Raw genomic sequence first — 24,757 nt, forward strand, 5'->3', positions numbered from 1 at the left:
CATGCCTTTAAGTGTTCAATGCACAGAATAGATGAAGGCCAATAGTCCATTTCAATCAGATTTTTAAAAATATAATACAAAAGATGGGAGAATTTATTGTTACTTATTATGCAATAATTTACTTTAAAATACTTTAAATATAAATTGTGCAATTCATGTGTGCTGTGTAATTTAACTTCAATCTTCTTCTGAGAGTAAGTTAGATAGTATTTGAAGCACCTTGATCAGGTGGCTAGGCAGATGCTTTAAACACTTATCTAAATATACGCCAGTGTTCATCAGTATAAAGGATATTAATTTTTCACTGGTGAATGCAGACTGAAAAGCAGGTGGTTGTCTAGACTTTTAGAGGCAAAATGCATGAAATGAAGTGTAAGAATCTGGCAGATCCTGAAAAATAATGACTTTTTATAGTACCTCAGTCTAGAGATCTCTTTGCCCCTGTACCTTCCCGCTCCAGCACTCCACACACGTTTATGACTGTGACCTGGTCCAACCAGGCAATCAGGTTTCCTAATTCTGCTTTCAGAATATCACTGCTTCTGCTTCACTGTGAACTTTTTAGTCAAGGTGTTTGTGGGGTTACTTATGAGCAGAGAAGGAACTTCCCCAAGCTTTCCAGAAGCCCTGCTTGCTAATAAACTTGTCATGTAAGATAACTGTTTTAGATTTGCTTTTACTGTAACACACCACGAGGTGGTGTGGTTATGTAGGAGGACACATATAGCCTTACCTTCCTGTAATAGCTAGAGGTACCGCCAAACAGACCCGTGACTGGTGACTGACTAAATTGGCCTAGTTTGCAATGGTGTAGAAAGGAAACTAAAAGCCCATTCACCCTATTTTCATACTGAGGGCCATATTTGATTCCTGAGCGCTCCCCTTAATGTAGTGTGAATACTGAAGACCTCCTTAAGGTCTGCAAGTAAATACAGATTTTTCAAGTGCTGACCAAAAAGCAAGCCAGCCATTGTAAAGATCAGGGTCATTCTCTGGCAGCACTGCTCTTAACACAATATAATTAAGAATTTTGTATCACTTCTAATAAAAACTTGATGACTTAGAAGGCTTTCAGTTTGCTAATGATCACCAAAGTTTAAAAACATACATGAAAAAGAAAAACAGCCAAAATAGACCTACCGCTCTAAATTTTAAATAAAGCTATCCTATATGCTTAATCAACAGAAGGCTGGGAAAATCACTGAGTTAAATGAAGGACAATCTGAAGACTCAAGAATCAATCTGAGTGAAGTTATAACATATGAGAAACCTAAAAGTAAAACTATGTCAAACATTTTATTTGGTGTTTCATGCTATGTTGATTTAAACAAATTAAACAACTTTGTTGAACAGATTTCTTTTTTAATATAATGACTGTGTACATGGACAACTGAAAATAGGGAAAACCCCCAAATTAATGTTTTAACAAATTACAAGCTGTTACTAAAGACCATATGCCTGGATTAAAACAAATAGTCCAATAGATGAAGTCTCTCATTCAACCTAGCAGTTTAACCAATTTCTCTCTTCATAAAAGCTGCTCGTTACCGCGGTATAAATTTATCTTTTTTAACACTCCACATAAAAACATGTGCACCCTTTCCTTCTACATTTAATCTTTAGTAGTCTCTAAAATGGTAAAATAAAATTGAATTTATATTAGCAAATGAAAGTGCAAGTTTGTACAGCTAGGCTCAGCAGCAAAAGTGAAGAAGAAGAATGACAGGTGAAAAGCTGACAGATGCCACGCAGAGCAAGGACTTCCATAAAGGTCCGTGTCCTGTGTGCCAAACACAGTCAACATTCCATTATTTTCTCATTGCTCTTAAACGAGCAAAACCAAATTCTTTTTCTATTGAAAGAAATATTAAATCTTTATTTTCCCCAACATAATTTGTGATCAGGTAAGGCAAAGAGAAGTCCACCATCACTGGGGACAGCAGCAACACACAGACTTCAGAAATAGCCCTGAATCACCAGTAACATTCTCTCGTGGTGACATCAGAAGGAATGCAGCTAACAAATTAAATTTGTAATGTTGTCACATTGTTCTAATTTATTCGATTAGTTTATCTGGAAAAACTTTATAAATACATTATGTAAGAGGGTAGTAAATTATTTTCTTGCTTTGAAAAAATAATCTTTTTTCACATTTTAAAACATTTTAGTCTGCTTTTGCAAAAGGAGTTGCAAGAAAAACGTGACAGCTGGGTTTGCAGAATGTCCATGTACAAGTTGTATTTATAAGAACCTGGTAATCTGCCTATAATTTGCTTCTACAAATAGAGCTCTTTGCAATAATATTTAAACAAACAGGTTTAAACTCTTCCCCTATTCATTCTACTTGTAGAGCAAAGAGGTACTTATTTTTCAAGTATTATAAAAGGTAAAAATTTTTTTGCCAATTTTACATGTTAAGCTTTTAAGACCAAAAAAACCATGCCTAGTCAGCCCATTTCTTTTATAACCAAATTCTCTTGTCTTTTAAAGAATGCAGAAAAATATTGATTGCTAAGAAGGAGCACACTGGAAAAAGCCATTTTAAAGTATTGAAGAATGAGACGTATTTCTTTTTTCCTATTGATGAAAATGATTAGAAAAGCTATCCAGTCTGTTGTCTTTAGCTAGTTTTAATAAATCTTTTCAAAATGATGGTCAAGAACTCTTTAGAAAACTGGCGGAGGGGATGCTCCTTTATAGCATGAAAGGAATTCCATTAATTGTAGAAATTCTCATTAAATTTCAGCTTTGGTTCTTCAGAAGAAATACTCATATAACTTCTATATGAAGAGATAGAAAAAGAACAGATTAATATGACATTTATCTAAAATCTTATTTCAAGAATACTATGGCAATACCTTAAATTTCTAAAATTTACTATACTGTTATATACACTTATATAAGAATAGGCAATTTTGTTAGGATTCACAGTCTTAAGTGAATTCTGTTACTCATAGGAAACACATGTTCTTTTCTTTACATCAGCTTAGGTCATAGCCTTCATTTTTCCAAATGGCATACAGAGATTGTACTTTTCTCGGTTAGGGATTTAAACATTCATTTCTCTTGTATCCTCAGTACCCGATGCTTAGGGTTCTAAACATATGTTGGAGGTTAAATAAATGTCGATAAATCATCTAGAAGTTCTTCCCCTCCCTGTAAATCTGTAACATGAGTAGGAAGCTGTACTGGGCATGTTTCCATCAACATACCATTAGCCGGATTGTTCCCAAAGGCTTAAGAATCAGAAAGTCAGACTGGGGAGGGCCCTTACAACCTCCTTTCAAATCCTGGAAAAGTGGAGTTCACTAAAGTGAGGTTCCACTTCCAAGGACAGTACACTAGACGAGAAAAGAAGAGTAGCTTCATTTGGATGGGTGGTTCACATTGGTTACCTCACTGCATTAAAAGTTGATTTATTACAGATTCACTGATTGAATCTAGAAGGCAAAACAATTTGCCCACAAATAATTCTATATTGTCTCCCTTTAGTTATCCTGAATTTGGCCAGTTCTTTTCGTAGAAATATAACGAGATGCTGGTCAATACATGAAAGTCATCTTCAGGGAAGAGAAGTCAACAAAATTGAAATAGGTTTGAAGACACAGGGAGCAGAGATTATCCTGCTAATTCCTGAGACTGATGGGACTGTGCTGCTGAGCTACTATGACCATTGAGTTAGTGATATTTGATATCACTCCTTCTTTCTTTGGGTCCTGATTGTTCTTTTTGCACGAAGACTTCAGGTCAAGTGTGGGTCAAAGAGACATTGTATAAGAAAGTCACAGGCAGTTTCAACAACAACAAATCATTTAACAAGGAAAGATCTTTAGACTCAGCGTGATCCTATTCAGAGTACTAGTTTCATCACCTAAATTGTAACTACTCATCATGTCACATTTTAAAACGACAATAATTTATTACTCAGGTTGCCAAACCCAAATAAGAGAAAAATGGTGGTAGTCTTCAAATATATGAAGACCTGAGAATGATGGGAAAAACTCAAATCTTTCTCTAGTGGGCAGCACTAGGCCGGAATGGTCCATAAGTATGGGGAGGCAGCCTTGTCTTTCTACAAAGCATATTCTGACCATGCACGCTGTTGGGTAATGGGTACTGCTCTGTGCAGAGAGGCTGATGGACACCCACTGGGTGCTGCAGACGGGATTTCTGCACTGACTGAGAGAATAGGAGAGGCCTTAGAAGTTGTCCAATCCAACTCAAAATTCAATTTCTATGAGCCAGGCACAATCTTTTCCACTGTGGCTTACTTGGTCCTTTGAAGAACAAAGTGTTACCACAATCATACTGTAGAAGGCCGCAGTTTGTGTCCTCCCGGGTGTCAGATATTTCTGATGACTACAGAAGGGAGTTGGAGGCAAGCTTACCTGCAGTCTGTTGTGTCTGAACACCATCTACCTGAGGCAGGGGCCCAAGTGTCCCTTCATCATCAAAGGCCAAAATTGGATTCAAAGGAATTTCTGGGCTCTCACTATTGGTGACATCTAATTTGGATGGTTTAGATCCAATGGGTAAGTTTATAATTTCTTCAAAATTTTCATTCTGAACAGATACTCCATTTTCATTTGGTTGTTTTTCCAAATCGGGAGTGCTAAGGAATTTGAAAAATAAAAATAGAAATGTTACTCTTAAAACTGGAAAACACATTATTAGGAAAACCAAAACATTTTATAATGAATAATTTTATAAATCTACAATTAAAAAAATCAGACTGATGAGTCACACCATTACTAACAAAAATAATAAATTGTGGTGTATTTGTACCTTAAATTCTTATTTTAAAAAATCTAGGTCAGGCACAGTGGCTCATGCCTGTAATCCTAGCACTTTGGGAGGCTGAGATGGGAGGACTGCTCAAGGCCAGGAATTCAAGACTAGCCTGGTAAACACAGCAAGACCCCCGTCTCTACAAAAGATAAAAAAATTAGCTGTGTGTGGTGGCACGCACCAGTAGTCCTAGCTATTCTGGTGGTTGAGGTGGGAAGATCGCTCGAGCTCAGGAGTGTGAGGCTTCAGTGAGCTATGATGGCATCACTGCATTCCAGCCTGGGCTATGGAGTAAGACCCTGTCTCTAAACAACAACAAAAAAAATTTTAAATCTGTTATTTTGTTATGAAAATTATCAAATAGAACAATTTATCAATTACAACAGATCATTAATAAAAACAAATCATCAGCAGCAGTTCTACACATTTAATGATTTCTGCTGCAGGCATTTTTACATTTGTCTGATAAAGAGTACCACTTATGAAGACCTTTGCCTCAAAGATGAGGGGATTATAATTTGGAGAGGGGGAGTAAACGATTTGCACAAAGTCACACAACTACTGAGAGACAGTTGAGGCTAAATGCACAATCTCTTGATCTCTGGTCCTGTGTTTTTCTCATTAAGCCATTTCACATACTTCCTAGATATTCCAGCCTCCTAAAGCACTTGCATAATTTCATATATAAATTTTTGAAGACCAATCTTCTTATCTTTGCCCCTGAAATCTGCCTCTGACCTCATTTTGATCTTTATGAATTCATACTTAATATCTTGGATTTATTTTTGAGATATACTTAATTGGCCCCAAATACTTAATCTTCTACAGTTTGTCTTAGATTGTCACTCTCTCCAACCAAATTGGCAGCCCTTTATGTTATATGCTTATTATTATGCTTTACAACATAGCCAAATAATGCCTATGCATCTAATGAGTGCTAAACTAATTTTGCCATTCATTTCATTTCATTGCAGCAGTACACATATATGTGCAAGCTTCATAACTTGTTCAATGCTCAACAAATCACCTGTAGTCTCAGTAATACCAACTGCTTGAACATTGTTAGCAGGTCAGTTTGTCTTCTCAAATTGTAAAACAATGCTAATGTAAATCCAACCTTTCCATTGCTTTTTAAGACTTTGCTTTTTTTGCCCTATTGAATAGTTTACTTTCTTTTTTCTTTTTTGAGAAGGGTCTCACTCTGTTGCCATGGTTGGAATACAGTAGTGCAATCTCAGCTCACTGCAACTTCTGCCTCCTGGGTTAAAGTGGTTCTTGTGTCTCAGCCTTCCGAATAGCTGGGACTACAGGGGAGCGCCACCACGCCTAGCTAATTTTTGTATTTTTAGTAGAGACAGGGTTTCTTCGTGTTGGCCAGGATGGTCTCGAACTCCCGGCCTCAAGTGATCTGCCCCCATCGGCCTCCCAAAGTGCTGGGATTACAGCCATGAGCCACAGTGCCTAGTCAAAATAGTTTACTTTCTCTGCTGAGTGAGAAGTATTGACTTCGTTGAACACATTCTAAAGCATTTCTGATTTGAATATTTATGTATTTTTAAAATTATTAAACCTTCCTTTTTTATGGAAAAAATGAAGATGCCTGTCCTAAGTGTCTCACAAGGCATTGCAGAATACACTGAAAATATTATTTGTAAAATATTTATACAGAAATATTATACAGTATGATGATGCTTTTCTGCTATTTTGCCAAGGGAAGGGGAAGCCACTAGGCATTATGAGTCTCCACAAGAGTACAGTCACACACATGTGCACATGCTGCCCCCCCCAGTCACATGTGCACACACACACCTAACACCTACTGTTCTAAGTGCCTGGGCTGCCACACCCATCTTCCTGTTCTTGCCTAACACCAACAGCCTTTCTGTAACTAGGGAAACAATTGTGGTTCTTAATCCAGAGAGAATTTAAGTAGAAGTCCTGGCAAAGGAAAAAGAACAGGACCTTATCTCCAGAGCCCCCTTTTCCTTGGCAACCTTAACCTGTCACCTTCCAGGCCTGCATGTACTAACAAGTCATAAGGGCAATGGCTAACCCCAGACTCGAGCCAGTAGCAGATTTCATTTCCCCTCCACCTGCCCATTCTAATTGTTGGCAATCACAGGGATAATTGTGCCATATGCATTGGATGACAAGTCATGAAATGTTCAGGGGACATCGGGAGTGGTACAAACTATAAACTGAAACTGAAGTACTGGGGTTAGGGATTATGGATCCGTGTGTCCAGTCAGGATAAGAGCACCAGCTTCTGAATTCCCTGCCTTCAGTTACCTTCTGAAGTTTGAAGACTGATGTAAGACTTTTGAAGACCGCACACTTTGCTCCAGTCCAGAATGTGTACAGGGAGGGGTTGGGACCTTGGCAAGAATCTGCAGTCCACACAGCTTATGGAAGCCAGAACCTTATTTTTTCTTGATATTTATTAATTATGTTAAAACAAGTAACTTTTAAATTAAAAGGGATACATCTCTTCCTGTGTGAACAATAGGGGCTTGGGAATGTTACTTTTCCTTCAGGGCAAACTAAGAGCCATGATGAACTCAAGATTTGGAGGGAAAATGAACGGATCAAACCCCAAAATTACCAAAAACTCCTTATTTAAAAAAAAGATTAACATTCTATGAAAAGACAGCTCCCATACGGCTATGAACAAACACGAAATGTCTTCTGGAGTATTAGGAGGGTAAGGCAGTAGCTGTATAGGCAGTAGAGCTTCTTAGCCTCTGGACTAGAGATTCTCAGCTGGGGGTGGAAGAACATCTCAGAATGACCTGAGAAACTGCAGATAATTTCCTCTGTTCCCATTCGGATATTCACCCCTGTCCTCCTCGACCTGTACTCACATGGATCTGTATCCTTTGTTTCCTGTTCCAAAGCAAGTTTCCTATCCATGAACAAATATTTTCCTCAATTCTTGTGGAGCATCCTTCCACAAGTACTCTCTCTTAAGAACCAAACATGGCTTTTGAGTAAGAATGATCTGCTCAAGGGCATATATACTATTCATATATGTCTTAAAGATATATTTCAAGTATTTTATAAACTTCATATATCTTACATAGAAAAATGTATATATTCATTTATAAAATTTTATAAAATCCATGTATGTTATGAATATATATTCATATATTTCTTTGAGACAGGGTCTCACTCTGTTGCCCAAGCTTGAGTGCAGTGGTGCAATCACGGCTTACTGCAGCTTCAATTCCCTGGGCTCAGGCGATCCTCCCACCTCAGCCTCCCGTGTATCTGGGACTGCAGATGCATGCCACTGCTCTCGGCTGATCTTTGTATTTTTTGTAGAGATGGGATCTTGCCATGTTGCCAGCTGGCCTTGAACTCCTGGGCTCAAGTGATCTGCTTGCCTAGACCTGCTAAAGTGCTGGGATTACAGGTGTGAGCCACCACACTTGGCATATTCACATATTTCTTTACACCTTTAAAAGCTGGCCAGAATTGTGATAACTCAAACCCTCTTCCATTCTAACTAATGTCAGGGGGAAAGGAGATGGGCAAGAAAAATGGCTTTGGGGCAAAGGGGCCAGGCGTCTCACTCGGGAGTAAGGTGAGGAGTAGGGTTCAGGATACTTCTGGTACAGAGCTGCTCTATAACAAAGGATCTCAGTCCTAGCTGCTAGGAAAAGTAATGTCAGGGGGTTGCCATCCTCCTGGGGTGCTTCTAGACAGTTTGCTGACATATCTTGAGGTGGGTAGGGGCAAATGTAATTTAGTTCACAGCAATCATTTATTTACCAATGTATTAGGTACTAAAGACATTAGGAGAAGTGATACTTCTCTCTCAATCTGAATTAAAAGATAGTCATTCTGAGCAGTGGAGTTTTCTAGCAAAAACAAATTCTACCACTATACTTGCATGATCTGTCTTGATGGATTTTCACAGAGTATCACGCACACCATGTTCTGTGGCAGGGACCCTGAGCATTTCCATTAATCAGTGATTTAATTCACAATGGCAAGCAGGAGGGATCGATAACTCTACTTGAGGTGCAGAGTACAGTATTTAATAAAGATGCTGACTGATCACAAAGATCATGGAATGCTTCACTAAAAATAATGCACTGAGATGAAAACCAAAGGTTTCATAAGCATTTTAAAGTTGATTTGAAACTAGGAGTGAAAGGAAATATTGATGGATGTGATTTGTCATTTAAAATTTTTAACAGGATTTCAGATGTAAAACTGTTTAAAAACGTGAGTTTCCACTGCATCAAAGGCAATGTTTATTCACTGGGAATGGGAAGCTGTTTTGGGGATGGATATTAAAGACAAGAATAGGCCGGGTGTGGTGGCTCACGCCTGTAATCCCAGCACTTCAGGAGGCCAAGGTTGGAGGACTGCTTAAGGCTCTGGCCTTAAGGCTCTGGCCTGAACTGCTTAAGGCTCTGGCCAAGAATTTGAGGCTAGCCTGGGCAACATAGGGCAACATAGGGAGACCTCATCTCTATAAAAAATATATACTTTAAATTAGCTGGGTGTGTGGCTCCCACCTGTAGTTCCAGCTACTCAGGAGGCTGGGGTGGGAGGATCATTTGAGCCGGGAGGTTGAGGCTGCAGTGAGCCATGCTCGTACCACTGCACTCCAGGCTTGGTGACAGAGCAAGACCCTGTTTCATAAAACAAAAATAAAACAAAATAAAGACAGGAATAAGTAAGCCCTTCTCTAGATGGAAGAGTGTAAGTGGCAGAGAGCCCCAGGGATCAGTGCTAGGGTTAGTTTTATAATAATCAGAAGACAAGCAGGATAAAATTTAAGTATACAGATAATGTTTATTCTTGGAAATGCAAGTCATAAAAATAGCCCCTTGAGAACAACAGGGAAAATCATGAAATGAGTGACAAGGCAGGCAGTCTGTAAAAGCAGTGGATTTAGAAAACTGTCAGCTGAGCGATCCTTAAAAAATGGTGAATGATCAGTCACTAAGGAGGTTAAGACATCTTGGGATCACTGCAAACTATTCCTTAGAGATACTGACTCCTTGTGTTTTGATGGTTAAAAAAAAAAAAAAAAAAAAAATCCAATAAAATGCTAGGCAGGAAAAGATGGAATACCAGGAACAAACCAAAAGCATTATTCTACATCACACTGCAGCTACACCTAGTGTACTGTGTGTTTTCTGGACACTGCATTCATTTTAGGAGGATAAAGATAATGATATGTAACATTTGTATAGTACAACATAGTTTTCAGAACTCCTTCACAGACACCATTTCACTGAATCTCCCAATACTTTGTGTGGAAAGTATCTCCATGTCCAGATGAGAAAACTAAGGCTTAATTAAGTAGGTTAACCCCACAGTTGCTGAACTTCTCAAAGGTAAAACTAGGGATCCAGCCTGGAACTTTTGGTTCTGAAGCTCTTTTTCCTCAACCCCATATTCATGCTGAAGAATCTCTAAAGAAATATGAATAAAATATTCAAACAGCTGAAGAAGGAGTCTTTTAGAGATAAGGTAAATGTGTCAGTTATTGATTTACTGCCTCTCAGCTCCAAATTCAGCCATCATTCCTGTTCTGTGAAACTGGATCTGGGCCCGTTAAATAATTATCCTTTGCCATTGCTGGAGAGACACTGCAGGGGAGTTTTGCTTCCTGGTTGGCGTGTGCTTGCTCAGCAGGCTTCGTTAGCATACATGTGCCTTTCCCAGTGCCTGGCTCCTGCAGTGCACAGTGGCCAGCAGCCTCCACCCAGCGCCCCACTGGGGCAGATTCATGGTAGAGTGCTTCTGGGGAAACAATCAACAGCTTTCCCAGGCACTCTAGAGGGTGGATCTCTGGCAAGTTCTGCAGGCAAGAAACCATAGCAACTTCTCTGGCATCCAATGAGTAACAGTTATATCCTCTCTAACAAGGTCTGGATTACAGACCTGGGGGGTAGGGGATCTTTCTTCTTGGGTGCAACACTAGGGTATGTGACTGCTCCTTGTATCTGCTATTCGTATATTCTTTTTTTTTTTTTTTTAACAGGGTCCCACTCTGTTGCCCAGGGTGGAGTGCAGTGGCATGATCACGGCTCACCATAGCCTCAACCTCCCGAGCTGAAGCCATCCTCCCACCTCAGCCTCCTAAGTAGATGGGACTATAGACATACACCACTGCACCTGGCTAACTTTTTGTATTTTAGTAGAGATGGGGTTTTGCCATGTTGCTCAGGCTGGTCTCCAACTGGGCTCAAGTGATCCACCCGCCTCAGCCTCTGGGATCACAGGTGTGAGCCACGACACCAGGCTCCTATATTCTTTAGAATTCCCCTTCTTTTTTCCCTATCGTTCCCACAAGTTCTCTTTATTTCTTATAAGCCAAACCAAAATCATAGTTACTCCATCCTACTTACTCCAATCATAATGATAGTTATTCTTTAAATTTTCTCTGGTTTAAATCTGTTTTTTCTTTCCTTCTGATTAGACCCTAACTGATACAGTAAACATAATAGGAGTATTCAGCTTATAAAATAAGAGTAGACAGGGAATAGAAGTAAAACCCATATAACTATGAAGGGTATGGAAACTATGAACAATGACATTCTCTAAAGCCTAATTTATGATAACTATGGGTCCTAACCTTGAAACTGCAAAGAGCAACTATAAGAGAAATAAAAGTACTTCTTTACATCCTTCTTTTCTTGTACTTGCTGCTCTAAGAGGTAACACAAGGCAAAAATACAGATAGTTTCAAGATCAATCTAGATGAATTCAAGGATGACAAATTTAAAAATCATTAAGGGAAGCAGAATTTCTTAGGCTACATATCACAAACTGTGTGTCATATAATGGGAACCAAACTTAACATCACATTAAACATTTCCTACAGGTCAGTGTCATTGAGAAGCGTGCTGTTTCTCAAACTGGGGTCCTGTTCTTTACATGATTTTTAAAAATTTATGTTTTCACCCAGGTAATTAAAAAAAAATATATACAGTCTGATCATCTGTCCGACTGATTATCACAAAGCTGACTTCTGCTACATAATTTCAGTGCTCCATTTTCAGGTGTATTTCAAAGCATACTGATATCAGGTAGCACCAGCTTATTTGACAAGGGCTAATGACATGAACCAGGTGAACTGCTAAATAAATATGCTAGTGCCATATAAAAACCAAGTATCATCATGGCACTCTGTATTAAAAAGAGGTTAGGGGTTTTAAAGCAGTTCAAACAGAGAGAAGCAGTGAGTGAAATGAATCATGGTTATCCCTAATGCAAAAGGGATCAATCAGTACCATATGTGTATTACCCACTTAATTCAGAAAAACATCATTCTTCACAATAATTTCACTGATCTTGATTTTATAGCTTTATTTTTTTGAGACAGGGTCTCACTCTGTCACTCAGGTTGGAGTGCAGTGTTCTCATCAAGGCTCGCTGCAGCTTTGACCTCCCGGGCTCTAGCGAACTTCCCCTCTCAGCCCCACAAGTAGCTGGGACTACAGTTGTGTGCCACCATGCCCGGCTAATTTTTGTATTTTTTTAGAGAAGGGGTTTCACCATGTTCCCCAGGCTGGTCTTAAACTCCTGAACTCAAGCGATCTGCCCACCGTGGCCTCCCAGAGTGCTGGGATTACAGGCATGAGCCACCATGCCTGGCCGGTATTTAGTATTTGAGGGGCAAAAGCATTTAAGTGGCTACTGCAAACGTCCAGGGACTTGGTCAGTGGGGGTGCCCTAGAAATGGAAATCAAGGGATAGAAGGGTAACATTGTGGGGGAAGGTTTAAAATGGTTTTATTATTTACATAAATCTGTGATTTGCTGTTTTGGTTTTATAAATGAACAAGGGCTACAGAAATTTTAAACCTAAATTTATATTTGTAAAAATAATACAAGTAACTCTGGGAATCTACTATATATATATCTACTATATATATAAAAAATATATCTACTATATATATAAAAATATATATCTACTATATATACAAAAATATGTATCTACTTATAGATATAAAATATATATATCTACTATATATAAAAATAAATTTCCTTTATATAAATTGCTTTAAATTCCTATAAATATATATAAATTTCCATTAAAGGAAATATATATCTACTATATATAAAAATACATTTCCTTTATATAAATTCCTTTAAATTCCTATAAATACAAATTTCCTTTAAAGGAAACATATGTATAGTAATATATGTATAGTATATACATATATTTCCTTTAAAGGAAACATATATATAGCAGATACATATATATAAAAAGACATATAGCAGATATATATAAAAATATATAGCAGATATATATATATATATATATATATATATATATATATATATTTTTTTTCCTTTAAAGGAGAGACACTCTGGAGTAGATGGCCAATGGATTTCATATTAGGCTTATTCTTTCTTTTTTTTTTTGAGACGGAGTCTTGCCCTGTCGTCCAGACTGGAGTGCAGTGTCGCGATCTTGGCTCACTGCAAGCTCCATCTCCTGGGTTCACACCATTCTCCTGCCTCCCGCGTAGCTGGGACTACTGGCGCCTGCCACCAAGCTGGGCTAATTTTTTTGTATTTTTTAGTGGAGACGGGGTTTCACCGTGTTGGCCGGGATGGTCTGGATCTCCTGACTTCATGATCCACCCGCCTCGGCCTCCCAAAGTGCTGGGATTACAGGCATGAGCCACCGCGCCCGGCCAGGCTTATTCTTACATTCTGATGTTTATGTCTGATGCTTATCTGGACCTGCATGTATTGTCAGGTGAAAGTAGAAAAAGGCTATGCTTATGTTTCTTCTAATGGTTTGACAGGGATCATGTTACATATATGACAAAGGACAATTTATTTGTTGGGTAGAGATGGATGACACCAGTAAGTTCATTTTGGTTTCATTACAAACTGTTGTTTTTCTGTGTGTGGAAAAGGCTAAAATATAACAGAATTTTATTATCTGTATCAAATATAGTAAAATTATTTTTCAGGTTCGTATATAATGATTGATTGCTTGGTGATATTAACTACTGAAGAGAGTCAAATTATGCATAAATTTAACTTTACAGATCAGATAACATCATCAGTGGCTTAAGACGCTATGGTAGGCCAGGTATGATGGCTCATGCCTGTAATCCCAGCACTTTGGGAGGCCAAGACGAGTGGATCACTTGAGGTCAGGAGGTCAAGACCAGCCTGGCCAACATGATAAAACCTGTCTCTACTAAAAATACAAAAATTAGCTAGGTGTGTCTCCTCGAACCCAGGAGGTGGAGGTTGCAGTGAGCCAAGATAACACCACTGCATCCAGCCTGGGCAACCGAGTGAGAGTCTGTCTCAAAAAAAATAAATAAATAAAAGAAACTATGGTAGGCATTGTCTGTTCCCCACAATAATGGGATTTTCTCTGTGGTATCTTTTACTCTTTTTTTTTTTTTTTTTTTTTTTTTAAATCTCTGAAGTCAATGAATTGAACATAATAAATTATAGGGAATGAATCTAAAAAAACTAATTAAAACTAAGAAAAAATACCATTTAATATAGATCTTAGGTAATTACAACAGTAAAGTTATTCAACATAATTGGACATGAATTATTAAGATCCCTCAGGGTATTCTCTTTGGTAGTATAGTAGGCAAAAAATAAATAAAAATTCCACTATCTCAGAAAGATATCACCACAATAGTAGGATGACTTACCTTTTAATTGCTGCCCACTACATTATAAAATGTTATGTAGTGTCTGTGTTTTTGTACTTATCTTGGCCAAAAGCCACGAAACAATTATGTGTTTTTAGATTAAGAAAATAATTTGAGGACCTTCAATTGTCTGTTGGTAGCAAAGACTGGCATTAAAGACAGGAAGACTCATACATTAAGTAGATTTCCCAAATTTAAAAAGTCATAGCTAAATTTTTTTGAACATTATTAAAAATATTTCTGTAAGTTCTCTCTGATTGGATTTTTAGGCACAGGCTATGATTACCCTTATTTTTCATTTTTGAAAATGTTCATAAGATGCTGTTGATATAATAACAAGGAAAGGGAAAGGCAATCTTTCTTAAATCCACATTCTTTTCTAGGCTGTTGTTAGCAGTTGTCTGGTTCTTCAATAAGAAGCTCTGTTATTAATAATACAAGAAGTCTGACATCTACATGACTTCTATATGGAACAAACATGTAAGTCACTGTAATATTATGCATGGCTAAAATGCAACTGTTATATACCATTAAAGAATGTGGATATGGTTCAGATCGGGCTAAATATATACAAATAAAACTAACCGATTATTACTGGTTTTTTTGTTTTGTTTTTTGAGACAGGGTCTCACTCTGTTACCCAGGCTGGACTGCAGCAGCAGGAGTTTGGCTCACTGCATCCTTGACCTCCTGGGCTCATGCAATCTTCCTAACTCAGCCTCCCAAGGTGGGACTACAAGCACACACTATCACGTCTGGCTAGTTTTTCTATTTTTTTGCAGAGATGGTTTCTGCTATGTTGCCCAGGCTGGTCTAGAACTCTCAGCCTTAAGTAATCCTCCCTCCCTGGCCTCCCAAAGTGTTGGGATTACAGGAGTGAGCCCTGCACTTGGCCACTTGCAATATTCTTGGAACAGTCACACTAAAACCTCACCAACACATTTAATGACTCAGGAAAAAAGATATTTCCACTTTCTTGGAGTACAGAATTACTAGCTCAATCAAAAATCAATGAAGTCCCCCAAAATAATAAATCTTAATGTTAAGACTTTGAAATTCTGCTGGAGCTGGTGGGTAAAAATGATACTGTTTTACTTCAGCGAATGTCAGTGAAAACTCACCTCTCCACTGTCACTTTTGATTGGTGTGAGGTAACCACATGTGGGCTGCCTACTGGCTCTCCATTTCCCGGAGCGTTTGTCGTACATGGAAGTGCAGATACCTCTGGGCATAGCAAAGGAGATAGAACAAAGGGTTATGAACGTTCTTTTATCAGACCTAACCGCCAAGAGCCAGAATGTCTTGATTTATGTCCTGGCTCTGCTACTCACCATTTGGGAGACCTCGGGCACATCACTTAAACTCTTTGTGCCTTCGTTTCCTCATTAGTAATAGTACCTACTTAATAGGCTGTTAGATTAATATTAATACATGTAAAGGACTTAGAACAGTGCCTGGCATGTTGGAAGGGCTAAAATAAGTATTATTATCTTTCCTTGCACTAAAGTTACAGAAAGTATGTAATATTGAAACCAAAGCAACTGGTAAAGATAGCAGTAAGCTGACCTGATCAAGCTGATACTGAATATCTTTATGAAGGATTCAGAGCAAATCACCATGGAACACCATAAGTGTTAAAAATATTTTTGAAAACTCAGTTTAGTCCTATGCACACTTAGAATGATGAGGATTTCACGAATGGAAGGCAGTGTACTATACCTAACCATTCCACTTCATTATTCAAAGCTTAATGTTGCAGCCCACTTTAAGCTAACAGTATTGATGACTGCCTCTAAAATACAGGACAGGGTTACTTGTAAACCTTTATACAGGCCGGAGTTTCAGATACATCTGTGGTAGATTATGGTTTCAGCTTGATGTGGGGGAATAACTGAAATAATTCCTACCCCTCACCCCCTCGTCCCCTGCTTTTTTTGAGAAAGGGTCTCATTCTGTCACCCAGGCTGCAGTGCAGTGGTGTGATCATGGCTCACTACAGCCTCGACCTCCTGGGCTCAGGCAATCCTCCTGTTTCAGCCTCCCAAGTAGCTGGAACCACAAGTGCATGCCAACATGCCCAGCTAATTAAAAAAAAATTATTTGTAAAGACAGGGTCTTGCTATGTTGCCCAGTCTTGAACTCCTGGGCTCAAATGATCCTCCTGCCTCAGCCTCCCAAAGTGTTGGGATTATAGGTGTGAGCTACCTCACACCTGAAATAATTCCAAGACAGTGTTATTTTACAACCTGGCACAAATTCAGTAAAGCTGCCAGAGGTACAAGAGATCTGATAACTAAGGCAGAAAGGTAAGTGATAATTTCAAACTTGCCCAAATTTGCAAAGCTGGTGACAGGCAGCCCCTGAGAAAACATCTGACAGATCTGTAAACTTGCCTGCTTGCTTACCCACCTCAGAATTCTCTTTGTAGCACTGGTAACACCAGTCAGCCCTCATTCAGATGTGGGACTGGGAGAAGGTGAATATTTGTTAGGCACAGTTAATCCTCAAGCCTCCTTTTAGCAGTTTTAACTCAAATCAAATTTATGTGAGTGTTGACAAACACAGCTATGCCAATCAGTAAGTTTCACCTTCCCTCTTGCCTTTGTTCATTCTTGGATTGATTTACAAAGAATACTGAAAGAATAGATAAGGAAACGGCAGGAAGAGGGAAAATGAAAACAAACCAACAAGGAGACTGGCCAGGCACAAACTACAGCATTAGCCCCTCAAATAATCCTGAGCTGGTGCAACTTACAGCCTAAATTGATCACTCTAACAATTCACTGGATACTATGCCTGCTTACAGCCTGTGTCTATTACAATATTCTTGAAGACAGCCTGTTAAAAATGCAATGGGGTTATAATATACAACCATTAGGACTATTCTCCAAACATACACATACATACATTAGGGCATCTTTAAAAGAGCATGAAAACTCCACTATAAAGGAATTATGACATACAGAACCAAAATAGATTCTATTGAAATAAAACTAAGTCCCAAAATACCAACAATACTTTACATTTGAAAATCCTTAATGTTTATAGGCAATGTTCTGTCACATAAACCAGTGGATTTGATCTTTGAGCCAAAGGTATTCCAGCCTTTGCTTTTGTTTGTAAACAGAAAAAGAAAACTGCAGTACCTCTGGTCTTTTCTTTTCATATTGATATCACACATGAGGAAAGAGGAAGACAATGATGAGCTATCTACTAACCACATGCATGTACAATCATGAAGACCATGAGGGATCACTGAAGGAGCAGAACCAGGAGCTGGGGGACCTGGGCCCCAGCTGGGTGAGCCTGGCCTGTCATTGGCCCTGAGTGCCCCTGTGGGTAGAGGGACCTTGCCTATTTGTTCACACTGAATCCTAGCCCTATGACACGGCCTGGCACATAGAAGAGCTTCAAAAATGCTTGTTGACTGGAAGACAAAGCAAAGTAACCACTTCACAAGGCAGCAGTAGGAATTATGTATGAAAGATGTACCTGATACAAAAAGGGCACTTATTATTCATCTTATCTGAGTACTAAGGTTAATTTCACTTTTATTTAAAATACATTTGACTTATAATCTCCAAAAAAAATCAATAATCTCTTTCCAAAGCCGATGGCATATAAGTAACTCTAATGAAATTTCAAGATCACTGTATATGTACGGAAATATCACTACGTACCCCAAGAATATGTACAACTATTACTTGTCAATTAAAAAATAATAATTTCAACAAATTTTTAACTTTATTTTGAAGTCAGATCGAACAGGAATAACATTTAAATCCTTTTCCTGAGAACTGCCTATAATATAAGTTGTCAAATGTGTAAATTTAAAGTCCTTTCTTAAGAGGAAATATAAATATATACTACTTGAGCAGATAGTATGTGATAATGAAATTTAGTTTTTAAACTCAAAGGAAATTCTTCTAAAAGTATGTGTATGTATACATATATATGTATTAAGTATATATACATATATGCATAAATATGTATTACATAAGAGGATTTAAAATATAAAGCGACCCATTAGAGTATAAACAAATGTGAAAAGTATCTGGCAGAAACACTAGACAGTTTTACATAAGACGAAGGACTCGATGACAGACCCCTAAGCGTCTGTGAGTCTGTAAGTACTGGAAATTTTTTCCCTCCATCAATTCCTGAATATCTTCACCCCTGGAGAGTCATTTCAAACATTTTATATATAAATTGATTCGAGTTCATTGACAGAAATACCTGTTCCTCCAGTGAGAGTTCCCTTGGCTATATCGCCATTTCTCTGATCACTGGTTTTCTACCAAGAAGAAAAAAAGAGGACTTTTAAAAATTAGAGTTATAAGTGAAAATGAAAAAAGCATACAAAAATAGTCAGAAAACGGCCATGTCAATACCTTATCTGTAGCTTCTGTCCTCCTGGTTCTTTTCATAATCTCCTCAAGTCGCTATAGGAAAGCAAGAATTGAGCAAGATCAGACACAGAAAAAAAGCCAGCCTGGCACATTTAACTGATGAAATAGATTATTTAAAACGGTCTGTTATTTTGGAAAAATATAATATACATTTTTTTTTTTTTTTTTTTTTTTTGAGATGGAGTCTTGCCCCGTCGCCCAGGCTGGAGTGTCGTGTGGCAAGCTCTCAGTTTACTGCAGCCTCTGCCTCCTGGGCGCAAGCGATTCTGCTGCCTCAGCCTCCCAAGTAGCTGGGTTCACAGGTGCCCACCACCGCGCCTAGCTCATTTTTGTATTTTTAGTAAAGACAGGGTTTCACCATGTTGGCCAGGCTGGTCTCGAACTCCTGACTTCAGTGATCCGCCTGCCGTGGCCTCCCAAAGTACTGGGATTACAGGCGTGAGCCACCCGCCCGGCCGTGCTGCTTTGTCTTAATTGGAGTTATCCAAGAAAGTTAGACTGCCTTAAGCTATATGAGGTGGAATTAACTGCTTTTTGGTGAGGGCTAAAACACTGAGAGAGATCTCTTTGCAGCAGACTGTTACCACTGAGGGGGCTACTAGTTTATGTGGCGAGGGTAGAAGGCGCGTTTTCCGACGGCCAGGGCTAGTCTCTGGGTTTTAGAGGGTGCAAGTTCGCGTCCCGAGCCTCTGTGCTAAGACGCAGCTACCTTCTTTCTCTCCAGGCGCTCCAGCTCTTCTCTCTGGAAATGCTTCTCTCGTTCTTGCCGGGCTCTCTCTGCTTCTTCACGAACGCGAGCTTCTTCTTCTTTCTGAAAACAGAAGGTCGGCGTCTGCCTCTGACAAAGAGGCGGGCTGCCCAGATCTCCCAGGGGGCGCCCAGAGGTGGGGGCGAGGTGGCGGATGGAGGAAGTGCGGAAGCGGGAGCACTGGCAGTCCAGTCCGCACCCTCCTCTGCCCGGCTGGGGCGTCTCCCTGCGGGATCCGGACGCGGAGGGCCGGGGAGGGGAGGGGCGGGGCGGGGTGCAGCCGCACCTGCCTCTGGGCGCGCTCCGCCTCCTCCCGCTCGCGCATTGCCCGCTCCTCAGTCTGCCGCCGCAGCTGCTCCTCCTTCTCCCGGGCCTGCTCGGCTTCCAGCCGGCGCAACTCCTCCTCACGGCGAGTCCTCTCTTCAGCCACCCGTTGAGCCAATTCCTCTCTCTTTTGTCTGGAAAAAGACAAAACAAAAACAAAACCAAAGACACCTGAGGAGAAATCTTTGAAGCGAGGCCTGCGTCGGTGATTTTGTAGGGCGGTTCCTTCAGATGTCCAGTAGAAAAATCCCCACTGGATGCCTTCAGCACTGTTAAGGGACAAAACGCGAAGCCACCCTTAGTCTTCCTCCCGCCTTGCCAGCTGCATTGCACTCCGTGCTAAACGGAAGCAACATGTAACCACCAGTATCTTGGGGAGAGCTGGCTTTTTGGAAGGAATTTAACTATTTTTAAAGGCTCTAATTTGTTTAATTCAAATAATGTGACTTCTTAGTAATGAATTTGAAGCACCCCCGTCAAAGGAAATCTTTGTAAATAAATAAGGGTCATAGTGTTCTGTCACTGGACAGGAGGAAGACAGCCATGTAAGCTCCCTGTTGGAGCCAAGGGCAGGGCATGGCCAAGATGGCGGCCCAGCGGGGGCATGAGATCCTTCCCCAGGGTACAGTTGTGTTCGTTTGAAGAACAATTATATTGACATTAGTCTTATTAGGCCCAGAAGATGACCAATTGAACAAACTGTTTGGGATACTGCCTGGCAGGCAATCACGGGGCATGTCAAGATCCCACCTGGCTACCCTCTGAGAGGAGATTTATCTGGAAAGGAGAAAACATGAACCCTTATTATGCAGCCTTAATGTGATAATTACAAAGACAAAGTGGAAACCTGGAGATTGGAGATGTGTTAAGTAAAAAAGCAGACTGTACAATTGTACCTCTGCTGTGGTTATAATTATGTAAATATGTATATGTATATATATGTATACACACACTCCCATACTGTTGAGAGACTAGAAAGGACCACCCAAAATGTACACAATTACTGAAAATTGATATGATTATGGATTTTTTCTTTAAACCTTTCTCCATCAATGTTGTTGCACTGTCATTAAAATAAGAAAACGTGGCTGGGAATGGTGGCTCATGCCTGTAATCTCAGCACTTTGGGAGGTTCGGGTGGGAGGATCCCTTGAGCCCAAGAGTTTGAGACCAGCCTGGGCGATATGGTGACACACCATTTCTATTAAAAAAAAAAAAAAAAAGAAAAGAAGAAAGACGACGAAGAAGAAGAAGAAGAAAGAAGAAAGAAGAAGAAGAAGAAAAATGTGATTTAAAAAACAAACCACTTAGTAGTCACAGGAAAAATAGGTAACAGTAATCCTGAAAGAACTAATCCATTCACTTTCATCAGTATTATCACCTCCTGCCTCTCAGAGGGGTGTTGAGTTAATCCAAGTATCACTGACATCACTGACACCATGGTGTGGAGCAATGTCTCCCCTTTACCTTTCAAGTTCTTCTTGCTCCCTCCTCTCCCTTTCTTCCTTTTCTCTCTGCTCTCGGGCCAGCCGCCTCTTCTCAGCTAGCAGCCTTGTGGCCTCCTCTGGGTTGGTGGTGCCTGCAGAAGTCTTAGGAGAAGCACTGGCAATCACAGTGGATGATGGGGCTGAGACCATGGCTGGGGTGGGGCCCGGGGCTGGAGCTGGGGCCGAGGCTGGAGCTGGGGCCGAGGCTGGAGCTGGGGCCGTGACTGGAACTGGGGCCATGGCTGGAGCAGCTGCACAAACAGGTACAAGGAGAAAACCAATTGGAAACAAAATCCAAAGAACAAAACCAAAACTAGCATTCCTCACATCCAAGGCCTAGAATTTACCATTATAAAAGAAAAGGGAATGTTTTTTTCCCGTGTGTTCTCACGGTTTCACTGTGTTCTATCTGTAACCAAGCAACAGATAAAAAAAATCAGTATGTGTAAGTGAGACATCCAACAAAGCTAATACTCTGTCACCAAGTCTTATTTTTATACCAGTTAAATCAGTTAACATATATTGAATGTGTACAGAGCCTCATGTTAGTCTGTGGGGAGTTATACACTGAGCAAAAAGAAGATGAGATCATCCATTTGTCTTTTATTGCATTTGAAAATTCCTACTCTTTGGTAACCATTCATTACTAGAGCAGCATCCTCAGCATCCATGCCATGAGTCCAGATTCAGACTGGGAAGATGACATCCTATGAAGAGGACCCTTTTGTCTCCCCGGAGCTGTCTCTAGGTCTGAGATGGGAGGAGCTCAGGGCCTCTTTGGGAGCTGGTGCTCATTCTGCTTATATATCCCAGGCTGCCAAGATGCAAGATGGGAGCAGAAGTTCTCTGGTCTTACTCAGATTTATGAAGATGACCTAGAGAGCTGGTGCCCCAGAAGCCCCACACAGGCACTCACAATTCGGCAACACAGTGAGCAAGGCACCAGCAAGTGCAAGCTCTGGCCCCTGGCTGCTCCAGCCCCTCCTTTCGAGAGTCATATTTCTATGTCTGCTGCCACAGACTTTTCTCAGCCATCATGATGCTCTCTCTATAGCCCTTCTTTCCTTCCTTTTTCCATGGAAACAAACACTGGACTCCTCTTTTTTCTAACATTTTCACCTGTTTTGAATCATCTTTCTTTGCCCCACCCTCTATCTTCAAATTCAGTCTTAAGTAGAACACTTTTGAATGAAGACAGTTCTCAACTAGAAATATTGAATTCCCAGCTCCAGGTGGTTTTAAATTTCTAAATAGCATCTGGTTAGCCTGGCAGAGGTGAGAATCAGTGGGCCTTCTGGAAAAAATTCTGACTTTATCAAGCACACAGGCTACGCCAGGGGTCCTTAAACTCCAGAATTCACAGGAATAGCATTGCCAGATTTAACTGGCCACCCTGTGTTCTATCTGGAAACCATGTTTAGGAGTCAACTGACAAGCTTAGTATCTTTCAAGTCCTCATATCCACCACTACATATTCTGACTTAGTAAGTCTGAGGTAAAGTCAAGGGTCTGTATGTCAAAACATTATAGATGTGGCGGTTTAAAAATATTTCCAGTTTTTCTCAGCTGCTGCCAAGCTGCACTCAGTCCCTCTGAGGAATCTAGGGCCATGTTGAAGTGGGACCCTCACTTCATCTGGCAACTAGCACCTTGCCGGGCAGTGCCAGCCCCACACTTGCTTGTGCATTGGCCTCTGTTTCTGAGCTCGCCTGCGTTCTGCATGAGGCTTGACCTTCATTCTGCATGAGGGTGAGGTGACCGTCAAGAAGGATAAGATCAATGCCCTCATTAAAGTAGCTGGTGTAAATGTTGAACCTTTTTGTACTGGCTTGTTTCCAAAAGCCCTGGCCAATGTTGACATGCGGAGCCTCATCTACAATGGAGGAGCTTGTGGACCTGCACCAGCAGGAAGTCCTGCCCCCTCCACCAATGCTGTTCCAGCTGAGGAGAAGAAACAGAAGCAAAGAAAAGAGAGTCTGAGGAGCCCGAGGAGACTATGGGCTTTGGTCTTTTTGACTAAACCTCTTTTGTAACAAGTTCAATAAAAAGCTGAACTCTTAAAAAAAATTCTTTGAAAACTCTCTCTTCAAAAGGTGGAGACTATGTTTCTCTTTGAATGTGAGTCCCACCTAGTGACTTGCTTCTACTTAACAGAATGTGACAGAAACATTGGTGTGCAACTTCTGAGACTGGGTCATAAAAGACATTGTAGATTCCTTTTCATTCTCTCTTCCAGGTCACTCACTCTGGCAGAAGCCAGCAGAGCAAGGAGACAGATGAGGACATTCAGCAGTAACATGGAGTGGTCCATGTGTGGAGAAGCTGGGCCACCTGCCCCCAGCCTTGTGTGTAAGCCACCTTCCAACTCTGGTTGAGTCTTGAGATGACTGCAGCTCTAGTGGACAGCTTGACTGCAATCTCATGAGTGGTCCTGAGCAGGAACCACCCAGCTGCACTGCTGCCAAATTCCTGACCCAAGAATCCATGTGATATGAGAAATGTTTGTTGTTGTTTTATGCTGCTAGTTCATTATGTGGCAATAGGTAATGAATACAACAGGTAATTTTGATGCAGGTGCTCTGAACACATTTTATGGAATGAACTCAGCCAATAAAAGCACTGAGAAGCTACACCTGAATTCACGTGTTGTGGTTCTAACAATAGGCTTTTGGATGTATGATTTGAGATTTACATTTCTATTTCTGATTCCACAGATTTTTTTCATGGCTATTATGATGCTCTATGGCCCTCCTTTCCTTTTCCATGGAAGCAAACACTGGACTCCTCCTTTCCCTACCATCTTCACCTGTCTTGAATCATCTCCTCTTTCTTGCCCCACCCTGTATCTTCAAATCAATCTTAAGTGGAAAACTTTGGAATGAAGACAATTTTCAACTAGAAATATTGAACTTCTAGCTCCAGGTGATTTTACATTTCTAAATAGCATCTGGTTACCCTGGCAGAGGTGAAAAACCAGTGTCTGGAAAAAATTCTGACTTCTGTCAAGCACACAGGCTACGCCAGGGGTCCTTAAACTCCAGAATGCACAGGAATAGTGTTGCCAGGTTTTTTTTTTCTTTTTTTTTTTTTTAAACTATTTTTAAGCAACGCTAAGTTAAAATATTATACTTAAGGAAAGGTGTTAACCTTAGAGTAAAATTTCCAAGTCTCCAATAAGAGAAGAAAAGGAAAACAAAAAAAGCTTCATCAGGCCGGGCGCGGTGGCTCAAGCCTGTAATCCCAGCACTTTGGGAGGCCGAGACGGGTGGATCACGAGGTCAGGAGATCGAGACCATCCTGGCTAACACGGTGAAACCCCGTCTCTACTAAAAAATACAAA

General features: G+C 40.2%; 1 protein-coding gene and 1 pseudogene across 21 annotated transcripts in view; one reads left to right on the forward strand and one right to left on the reverse strand.

The window, feature by feature from the left end:
* Nucleotides 1-1,277: 1,277 nt before the first annotated feature.
* MAP7 (microtubule associated protein 7) overlaps nt 1,278-24,757 on the reverse strand; it is a 211,693-nt gene continuing 188,213 nt past the window's right edge. For 20 of the 21 annotated variants that reach the window (XM_073022504.1, XM_073022518.1, XM_073022510.1 and 17 more), the window contains 8 exons: nt 21,398-21,668; nt 19,893-20,064; nt 19,568-19,669; nt 18,841-18,891; nt 18,686-18,743; nt 15,571-15,673; nt 4,389-4,612; nt 1,278-2,780 (listed from right to left, as the gene is read on the reverse strand). In XM_073022504.1, the coding sequence (XP_072878605.1) occupies nt 2,770-2,780; nt 4,389-4,612; nt 15,571-15,673; nt 18,686-18,743; nt 18,841-18,891; nt 19,568-19,669; nt 19,893-20,064; nt 21,398-21,668 (992 nt within the window). In that variant the 3' untranslated portion in view covers nt 1,278-2,769. Of the gene's footprint in view, nt 2,781-4,388; nt 4,613-9,320; nt 9,432-15,570; nt 15,674-18,685; nt 18,744-18,840; nt 18,892-19,567; nt 19,670-19,892; nt 20,065-21,397; nt 21,669-24,757 lie in introns of those variants that run through there. The other variant, XM_073022511.1, reaches the window with a different exon arrangement.
* On the forward strand, nt 21,960-24,384 carry LOC140713263 (large ribosomal subunit protein P1 pseudogene; annotated as a pseudogene).

The sequence above is a fragment of the Chlorocebus sabaeus genome, chromosome 13, assembly GCF_047675955.1.
Source record: "Chlorocebus sabaeus isolate Y175 chromosome 13, mChlSab1.0.hap1, whole genome shotgun sequence".
In the NCBI taxonomy this organism is placed as follows: domain Eukaryota; kingdom Metazoa; phylum Chordata; class Mammalia; order Primates; family Cercopithecidae; genus Chlorocebus; species Chlorocebus sabaeus.